We start from the raw sequence: 11,098 nt of genomic DNA on the forward strand, positions 1-11,098 counted from the left end.
CCATTTCAAAATATGCACGACACGAACCAAAGAGTAATTAAACCACTCCAGCAAAAGATTTTTCAACGTCAACAAGGTTGCCATACAACACGCAATCGCGCCAAAAACCAGCGCAGAACATATATCGCCACATTTGGTGAAATTAGGGCGCATATAAGAGTAGAGCCGCTTGTTATATTGTAGTAATTAAATCTTTTTAAAACTTTAAACTTAAAGCATAAAAAATTAATTTAAAATCACATACAGTCAAAAAATCTTTAATCCGAACTCATCGGAACTTCGGCGATTTCAGATTTTAGATCATCAATTTAAATCTGGTAAGATAGCACGCAGAAATTATAAAATTAAAAATATGAAACCATAATTTATGAAATAAAGAGCAATTATGATCTAAAGGGTATCAAAATTTACCAAAAAAAAAAAAAAGCTTAATATTTATTTGTTTACTTTATTAAACATTTCTTTCAATGCGTGCATGCGTAAAGCATACATTACGCATAGTCAAAATTAGAAAATTGCAACTAGAAAACTATTTGATGTGTATTCTTGTTATTTATAATGACAAGGAATTTTATTTAAATCATATCAGAGACGGAGTACATCGAGACAAAATTCTAGATTTAGTAAGGAATTATAAGCCGAATAAAATAAAAACATCTGCCCGAAAGATAAGAATAGTGCTGACAGATCAACTTCCAGTTCATTGCGCACCGCGACGTTGTGTGTCAAAGTACTACATTGTCAAACCTCTACAGTTAAACTATTATACAAATTCGAAGTAGTGATAAAGCCATCCTCCTCATGCGAGAGAAAAGTAACGTAAACGCGGTGAAGTCAATTTAAAAAATTATTTAAAAAAAAGCTAATGGATAAATAAAGTTTAATAACAATTTAGGAATAGTTATATTTTATGTCAACTTGAAAGTACTGAAAAGGAAAAGAATAACTATATAACTTATAAGCAGTTTCGCAGTTCTAAAATATTGGCACGGTCATACAGACCCCACCTCTTTGTTTAAGGATTAAATAACTTTTCTTCTATCATACAACACAAATCTTATCTATAAAATGTTACATTTTGAGAAAGATTCATTCATTAACTAAAAGTTCATGAACCCCCCAAAAAAGCATTTATATCAAACCTAAAATTTGAAAAAACAAAGGTAAGAAGCTTGTTGCAAGTGATTACAATACCTTTCCTGAAAAATAATTTTGTTTCCCAAGAACTGCATTTAAATAGATCAAATTCCTTTTAAAATCTGCTGGTATAGTTTCACCTTTTCCTGTTTTCAGCAAAAGTCCAACTGATGGCTAAAAACAAAAAAGAAGATATTATTACCTATTATAAAAAAAAATAGATCCATTAAATTTTCGTTACTGTTCTATTATTGGTACCAGAGCCGTCACCAAATGTTCTGCTAAACTCGCCAAGAGATTGATTTACATGAAGTCGCCAATGTTTGCTTTTAAAATTGTTACAATGTTTACATTTTAAAAAAGTAAAAGAATGCATTTCAAAATCGGCAAAACGAATACAAATTCTAAAGATGTAATGGTCACTTTTGTTTTTATGATTCTTGTATTTACCATGGAGTTGAAAATTTGGAATTTACCTAATGATGATACATCTTCCATATAATTTCCTCAGGAACGAAGAATCATTCACTTTGAAAGAAAGTGCATGAAAACCATAAAATAAAGTTCTACTGCAATTCAAAAGAAGCGCCCGAATGGAGATATGAAGATCCGGATTTGAACATTTCTGCATTAACCATATGTATAATTTTATCGATACTAGTTACCATACTCAAACTTTTGAAAAGTTATGGGATAATGAAAAACAGACTTCAACGCGGCACTGAATGTGAACAATTAGATTCTTATTTAAGTTAATGTGGCAACAGCAGCATCTTAAAATGCAAATCTTTTCAGGCAATTTAAATGATATCTGCAGTTTCATGCCTCCACATTAATCTTAATTCACTAAATTCTCTAACTAATTTTTTTTCTAATTTCTTTGTTAAGTTGTTTAATTTATATTAAAAATTTCTAATTGTATGACTATCTATTATGTTATTTTTTCCCTTGGATGTTTCTTCAACTAAACGATGTCGTACATATTTTGGTGATCTGAATCAGGTTCGGATAACAGAACAGTACCAAATTTCATATAAACATTTCAAGAATCACTAAACTATATAAACACAATATACAAAAATAAAAGAATTTTTAAAAGAAAAATTCTTTTAAATTACACAGTTAGCAGTTGAACAAAATAATAACATTATAACTTAGTAACTGAGTTATGAGATTATAAAGACACTCAGAAATACTCAGAAATCATTGTTTAATGTTTAAACAATGATAATGTTTAAACATTATCTTTTAAAGTAACTAATTTCATCTTTTAAGTATAAATCTATAGCAGATAATGAAATTGAAGTCATTATATTAAACACTACTTTACAAATGCTATAAGCAGATGAAGCTGCATTAATATACATTTAAAGCCATATAATTGATGTTTATTTAATATAAATTATATATAATATTAGTATTCAAAAAAGAATGATACATACTTGCCTTTTCTACAAATACTAAATGAGATACGATAACAAAATAATTTCCTATTTGGGAAAGCTGCAGCAATGTATATGCAAATTACTATGTCCAAAGTGAAGATATATAAAGGCCAAGATCCAAGTATGTGATTGATAAAATATTTGAAGACTTAAGAATTGTGTGTGAAACATGCAGAACATAAAACAATGGCTATATTGATTCTTAATTTATCCAAACAGAACCATATGGTTACAAAAGGACTCAGAACAGGAGACATTCATTGCAAAATGATGAAATGTATCCCTATATAAATTCATAACTGTAGAATAGCAGCAGCTTTCAGGTTTGATGCTACATGAATATGCCACCATTTTTAACTGCAGACAATATATTCTCTTCAAGAAATAGTGTCACAACCATAGCACTCATCTACTACAAATTGTAGGTGACAAAGATATATTCAATTAGATAAAGCATATCTACTAATTCATTACTATCTAATTTTTAAATGCTACCTAATTACTATCTAATTTTTAAAGTTCAAAAAATATATATACCTGCAAAGTAGAAGATTCCCATTCTAACCATGCATCAGTTTCATAATTTACAGGATTACCACTAACTTCAACTAAATATCTACAAAATGCATTTTTATTAAGTTTTAAAAATCACATATTTACTGTAGGTAACCATAAATAAATTACATTTTAAATATATTATTTATTATAACAGACACTTAGACTGGAAAAAAATACACTGCATAACTATTTAATTAAAAACATTAAAATAAAATATAAAGCTAAAGAAACAATTTAAGAAAAGATATACACAATTAATTTTAGTATAATTAACTTTGTACAGATCATTACATAACAATTTATCAAAAAATCAAGATGAAATTCACATTTAAAAAAAAAGCAAGAGCGTGAAAGTATATTTTGCATCTTTAGTAGCCATGGAAATAAATTAAATTATAAAGCACTACCGGTTACATGATTACCAATTAAAGCACTACCGGTTACGTGATTCTCTAACTCAATTATGACATTTTACATGAATATCATACAAATAAGGATTACTTTTTAAACCATTTCAATAATAATTAATTACAACTACTAAATATCGGGTTTTAACGAAAGTCTCCCACCATTGCAAATATAGTCTGCACGAACAGGTCACATTGGCATTTTTAACCATATTTTCTCAAACAATTTTTGACATTTGAAAGAAAGGGACTTGCTTTAGAACACTGTGTTACGAAATTTGTAAAAATATCATTATCATTAAGTACAAGGTGTCTGAAATGGAACTAGGCTACTAGAAAGAACCATCATTTACTTCTAGTTCTGTTGCAAAAAGTCAACTATAGAATGTCACCAAATCATAAAGTTCAAAAACACAGACTACAACATTCAAGAAGCAGAGCACTCTGGCCTGCCTATGGATATTGATGAGCCTTGTCTACAAGAACTATAAGGAGTCACACATTAGTGCCATGTCCATTAGTTGCACTATGCATCCCAAAAACTTGATGTATAAGTTCATTCTCTGGGTGCCACATGAGCAGACTGGAGCAAATAAAGACAGATGTGTTTGGGCCTGCACTAATCTGCTCGAATATCAATGCAAGGACAAAATTCTGGCCCAGATCATCATTTTATATGAAAAGTGGATTTACTTCAACACCACAGGTTGAAAAGAAGGTTGGTCTGCGTTCAGTGAGCCTGTTGGCAGTGTCGCAAATAGCAATTTGACTAACAAAAAGATCATGCTTTATATCAGGTGAGATTGCCGTGATATTATCCACAAAAATTATCTGGATAAAGGTAAGACCCTCGACAGTAAGTTGTATAGCAAAATGCTAGTCCGTGTTGACTCTGCTATCAAGGAAAAATGTCAGATTGAGTTCTGGCTCAAAAAGCTAATGTTCTATCAAGATAATGCAAGACCAATGTGTCTGCATTCAATGGCTGAATTCTGTATGGACTCTAATGGGATATTTTGCCACAACCACCCTACAGCCTTGACAGCGCTCCTTTGCCCTTCTACCTTTTTTCACACTTGGAGCTACATCTTGCTGGTGCTATCTTGCATTCTGTACAGGACATCCAAAATGAGGTTGATCTGTTTTTGGATTTCAACCACCAAGTTTCTGGGCTGAAGGCTTTGAAAAACTACCAAAACATTAGTAGAAAATCATAGATTTGGGTGGTGATTACTACTCACACTAAAGGTACTGCTTTCTTTTTTTTATTTTTTTTAACATTATTAAGAATGTTTTTGGCGGAAAACTTTTGTAACAGCCAAATATTTTCTTTATGCTAAATTATTTAAAATATGTTGCAAACCGATTTTGCTTTTTTACTCTTTTATTGCGAATCAAATCATTTTTTTAACAATTACCTATGAAAAGGAAAAAATTATTTTCATCATAAAACTACTTATTTCAACACAATTCCTTTTTTAATTTTGTGCATACTAAGCAAATGCAAGACACAAAGATAATTTCTGCCATTTTAGTTGCATATATTTTGAAGCATTTCATTCTTTTCTTTAACACAACTAAAAGAAATTAAACCGTTAAAAGAGATCACTGCAGGAAAAAAAGATATTTCTGTTATTTATTATTTAATTTTACTTTAGCCCAGATAAATTACTAAAAATGAAAATACCATTGAAATAAAAATTTCGCCGTTTGCGTGACGTTTTATTTGGTCTGTCAACATTAAGTCTTTTAGCGAATCAAAATCTCGCACTTCCGCTCCGTTTAACCACTCATCCAGATAATTCCTCAGCTCGAAGGCAAAATCTTTATATCGAGTACCTGCACGCCGCTGGTGCTGAACAAATTTAACCTGAAAAGCCTCTGGGCTCAACTTGAAACGTTGTAAAAGAATTTTCTTTACGTAAGCGTAATTATCAAGTTCCTCTTCCGGTTCTCGTAAAATAATAGAAACAATGTCCATTGGCAATAAAGCCATCAACTCTCTCTCCCTTTCCTTTTCTAGTCTCTGCTGTTCGGCTTCTTCGAGCCTACGCTGTTCCATCCGAGTTTCAATAATGGACTCTAGCGGGACCTCGACAAATTTATCGTCATAATGAGGACTCTGCACAGTAAGGTTTTTAAAATCCTGTATTTTTGCATTGGGGGGAATCTCTAAACCTAACTCCTCAGACAGATTTATGAGATCCTGTTTCCTGCCCTTCCTAAGATATGACATATTTCAAATTCCAAAATTTCAGATCATACACAAAATAAAATAGTTTTTCAAAAGTATTAGCTGCTTACTATCAAAATCTTTCACATTTTAAAATTAAACAGAATAACGCAAAATGACATTGCAATTTATGATATGCTTAACATAGACTACTATTAAAATCTTTCCCACTTTAGAATTAATAAGAATAACACAAAATAACATTGAAATTTATGATATGCTTTACACAGACTACTTGCGATTAGTAAAATGTTAAGAAGTAAAGACCATTTAGAACAAATAATTTCAGCGTACAATTTTAAATAAAATATTTCAGCTCAAACAGGTAATAATGCTAAATACAATAAGCAAATTTCTAAAATACTTTTCGACAAAAGCAAAACAGAACTTAATTTATAAATAACACATGCCTCTTAAATTTGAAAATTTGACACTAAAATTCGGTTTCTCAAAACCATTCAGGGTTATGAGTGACCTATCAATTTAAACATATAAATCAGACACAGCAATTTCACGTAATAAAGTAAATATTGCCTCTACAAAGGTTAATGGCCAAATTGACATACCCCGTTTTGCAGACAAGCAGACACACATTTTTCTAATCAATTCAGAAGCACTTCATCGTAAATATGGCACTATTTGTTTTCTTTTTTATATCACTAAAGAAAACACACTTTTTTCTCACTCAGGAAAACTCAGGGAAATCACTATTCACTGAACACTATTCAGAATGCAGCAAATCACTTCGTAAAGAAAATACACTTTTTTCACTTAGCAGGGAAATCACTATTCACTGAGCACTATTCAGGATGCAGCAAATCACTTCATAGTAGGTGTCACAGTTGGAGGTACTTCTTTCCGCAAACGCGTATTCAGAGATTATATCGGATTCAGAGATCGCTGAAACTTGCTATTGTCCACATAAGAGGAAATTTACTTCTGTCATTTTGCAGGCACTTTTTGCACACAGTTTTCCATACAGTCTTTGTTGCAGCTGACACTTCGCGGGAAACAGAAAAGTCTCAATTACTTCTTCCTTCAGGATCCCGCCGCTGCCACCATTTTTACACATAGCCTCTATAGCTGTGACGAATTCGAAAGACAAAAGGTAGCGTAACTGATTTTATTTCGGTTTTTTCTAGGCTATATGCAAGAAAAATATAAATAAATAAACTTATAATAAAATATTGTTCTCACAGTAGGGTGAATAAGTTCCTGTTTAGATGAAAGTTCTTGTTTAGAAATAGTTCAAGATGAGGATAGGCTCAAGATGAGGCTGTCTTGAATAAATCAAATCTCAAAGCCGGTGGTTGCCGGACTGAGCTGAGTCAGAGCAGGATGCTCTTCGTAAGGTAGCGGCGAACCCGGCTACCTCACTGTATCTCATGCAAAAATATTAGTGTCGCTCTACGCAGAGCGAAGCAAAAGTTTGCTCGTGGCCGAGCTGGAAGAAAACCGAGAGAAGGTTTCTCTCTCTAACTTACTGCAACTAACTCTCACTTTTTGTTCAAGTTGTCCTGGGCGTGTCAGAAAAACTTCCAGGACCCTTATTTGTCTGTAATTTTTAGAAGCGACTCTTGATTGGCGAGAGCACTTTGATTAAAAACGGGATATGATGAAGACAGCCTGGAAAAAAGTCCGTGGGAACTTTTCGATTCCAACTGGGGGTTTCAAACCGGGTGGTCTGAGACACTGAACCTATAAACTGATGAAAGAGAACTGAACAATGTCTCCTTTCGAACAACTATAAGAGGAACAAAATGCTGAGATTGTTTTGTGACTGCTAGTCACTTCCTCTTTCCGAGAATTCGCTGAGAAATACTCTGTCCGTGGGAACTTTTGAGGTGGTCATTCCTTTTCTGAGAACTTCGTGCGGGTCGATAAAATAGCTTAAGACGTTACACCCTTTATTCAACTTAAGGAAGAATTTACAGACGGCACTCCTGGTACTTACAAACTTAGGCTAATACTTCTGGCTGCAATTCAAAATAGAAATATAAAATTAAGACTACGCGTAAGTTAAATAATTAGACGAAGTTACAGAGGGATAATTAACGCTAGTTGGCTGTTAGCCCTATCACCGACAATTAATACGCAAGGCCTTAAAATAGAAAGCTTTAATCAGAGGAATAATGTTGTCGAATAGCAGAACATACTCTGTCTGAAGTAACTCAGACACCAGCTTAAATAGTATCATCCTATCCTACTTTGCATAACACATGAAACTGAAAATATCATTCCGGCAGGAAATGGAAATGAGGGAAGATAGATTGATGAAATTTTACCCACTTGACCTTCCACACAAGAGGAAGGTCACTATCTACATAAGATTTCGCAAAACTATTTCAAGGTGTTTTATTAAAACGTTGCGTTCCAGCCAACAGAGGTTAATTCTTTCGACTCTATATGAAGTGAAGTAGATGAAGCGGAGTGAATCTACACCTCTCAATTTAATTTTTTTAAATACAAATATATATATATAGCAATAACAGTTAATTTACACCCTTATCCACAAAAAGGTTGCTTATCAAGAATTAATCAGGATATATCAAATGAAAGCACAGGTTTATGTGTTGACACATCATGTTTATCTATGATTGGTGTTAAATCACACTACTTGCAACAGTTTCATGGTCAATAAAATAATATGCAAGTACCCTTTTTTCGAAGTCAAATAAAGTGTTAGTATTCTTGCAACAGGTAACCATAAAATGCAAGAGTACAAAAATAAACACAAAGACATTACACATGCTTATTTTTATTACATAACCAGATTATGTTAAATTATACAGCATTATTAAATGAATATGGTGATGTGGTCCTGAAGAATTCCTATCATATTCCTCGATGGTCATCACTGTACTTTAAACACATTTCATTTTTATTTTGGATTGTTTAGATATTGTGTTAAACCTCTTACACAAGGATGCAATTATTAATATTGCTGAGAAATTGTCTTGCTTTGACTCCAATTTACTTTTAATGCTTTAAGTTTATTTTACTTCAATCCTACAGCTATAGTGCAGGACGGGTATAAAAAAATTTGTGGTTAATCTTTGGATTATGGTAACTTGGCGATTTTTTGGCGACCAACCCTGCTACAGAAACCTGCTAGTTTTTGTTTGGACGCCATTTTGTTTTCACGAAATTAAATTTTTTTTTTTTTTTAAACTCAACATTTTTTTCCAACAATCTGCTAGCCGAATTACGCTTTTGCTAGAACTTTTATGGAACAAAAGTGCTTAATCATGACAAAGATTAGGTGCGAAATTGGGAGAAAGTGCAGAATCGCAAACTGCTTGCCGCGTTTTTACGAATTGCACGTACACAGTATCCATGTACACTTTGACCTATTTTCACTTAAAAAAAATCCCAGAATTGCACAAAAATGGCATTGTGCACACTCTTGACTTTATCCATGTACACTGCTAAAGTCCTAGGCAGTAACCTTTATCGCCTCACCAAAATGTCGCCAAACTACCTGTTATCATATTCCAAAGATTAGACAAATTTGTTTTTAATTTTTGCCTCTTATTCAGTTTCTTTGTGTATATACATATTATACATACTAATCAATATATAAGTGGAGTTTTCAGAAGACTTCTTCATGAATTTTATTTAAAATAAAATTTCTTCTTTCCTTAACAACAATAACAAATAAATTTCTTAGGTAACTAAAAGATAGAATCAGTCTTCAAAAGTCTCCCATCATGTCAAAATTCTCCATCATTCTTTGCTTTTCTTGTCATTTCATTATTTTTTTTTAAAGCTACCACTATAGTCTCAGAACCTATTATATCCCAGAGCTAAGAATATGATAGTTTGAGGACCAGCTAGACAAATTACTAATGCTAAAAATTATTTTGACAAGACTAGATGACAAGATTTTGCCGTTGCACTCACAAGGAAACAGTAGCAAAATGAGTGCTTTGTAATAGCAATATAAGAGAAATAATATACCACACTGTGAACTCTATCCCATTAAAAAAAAAAAAAAAAAAAAAAAAAAAAAAACCTGAAATTCAATTTCAAATCTATACTTTAAGATACAACCATACAAATAACAAATAAGTTTCTTCTTTTTCAACTAACTTTGTTATTTTCAAAACTGGCACTGTATTCTTAAAAACAAAGGAAAAGTATGTGCATAACATCAAAAATACAATCTGAAACATCAGATTACAACCAAATATATTCGCCATATTAATACTACATAACAAGTGTAAACGTACCAGAAATTCAAGAAAACTATATTTATGAAGGGATTTTCCAGGATTTCCAGTTACAAAGAGAAATACATTACTATTCACAAAAATATTAATGTACATAAACAGGTACAATTCCAAAATTGAAAGATACCTGCAACACGCATTAGCCGAAAAATATGATGAACCATCTGATGCTTCAAAAATAGGTATCCGTGAATTTCTAATGCCTAAAAAATTAAATAAAATACTATTAATAAAAAGACAAAAAAAATTTAAATAACAATAATCTCACAACTGGGTTTTACCCACAACTGTATATATATATTCATAAAATGTATTGATCATTATTTATAAGCCTACATCAAATAACGAAATAAAATTTGCTACAAAAATAAAGGTTAATAATTCAATACTCCTTATATTAACGACAAAAAGCTACATAAATTCAATTCTTCTCAATCCTACTAGTTTTGGTTACATTAACACCGGGTATTATTTAAAAAAATTACAAAATTCAAAATGATGCAAATCTGTCAAATGTTAGCCAACTTATAAAAAAATAATAACTCTCTTACCAGATGAAGGAGAAACATTAACGTTTACGCAATAAAACTTTGAAATGGCTAGAATTTTTAAGGAACTAATACTGCAATTATCATCAATGTATAATTTCATTGTGTGTTTTACGATTTAATTGCATCCAATTTCCACGTTTAAAAGACAGACAAAAACAGACAGACAAAGTATACAGATTTCTTGTTTTGCACCCGCTAAGTCTTTCTGCATTGATGGGCGAAAAATCAAGCATATGTGCGAAGGAAAGGTTTATCCGCGATTCAATTCACCTATAGATGGCGCTTTCACACATTAGTATGGCGGATAAAACTCGGTATTTTGATTTGTGATCTGATTTCGTACGTTCAAAAATGGAGTTACTTAGCTCTTCCGAAATGTTTGATTTTGTTCAAGGAGGCGTAAATTCTCGCTGTATTACTGAAGCAGAGAACATTTTAAAAAGCTGATCATTTGGTATGCACGGAATTTTACTTGAAATCCAATGTACAAGTTTTGGCTTTCTATTTAAGGATAAGTTCTATAGCGTCCTGATCG

At 31.9% G+C, this 11,098-nt stretch overlaps 1 protein-coding gene across 1 annotated transcript in view; it reads right to left on the reverse strand.

The window, feature by feature from the left end:
* The window catches only part of MetRS (methionyl-tRNA synthetase 1), a 90,224-nt gene extending 79,485 nt beyond the window's left edge, over positions 1–10,739 (reverse strand). The window contains exons 1-4 of the mRNA XM_035372069.2: positions 10,564–10,739; positions 10,140–10,215; positions 3,120–3,198; positions 1,195–1,311 (exon numbers count right to left, since the gene is read on the reverse strand). Of these exons, the coding sequence (XP_035227960.1) occupies positions 1,195–1,311; positions 3,120–3,198; positions 10,140–10,215; positions 10,564–10,663 (372 nt within the window). The 5' untranslated portion in view covers positions 10,664–10,739. The remainder of the gene's footprint in view (positions 1–1,194; positions 1,312–3,119; positions 3,199–10,139; positions 10,216–10,563) is intronic.
* Between the last annotated feature and the right edge of the window lie 359 nt (positions 10,740–11,098).

The sequence above is a fragment of the Stegodyphus dumicola genome, chromosome 9, assembly GCF_044657685.1.
Source record: "Stegodyphus dumicola isolate Sdum_Otavi_A_Nest chromosome 9, ASM4465768v1".
Taxonomy (NCBI): Eukaryota; Metazoa; Arthropoda; class Arachnida; order Araneae; family Eresidae; genus Stegodyphus; species Stegodyphus dumicola.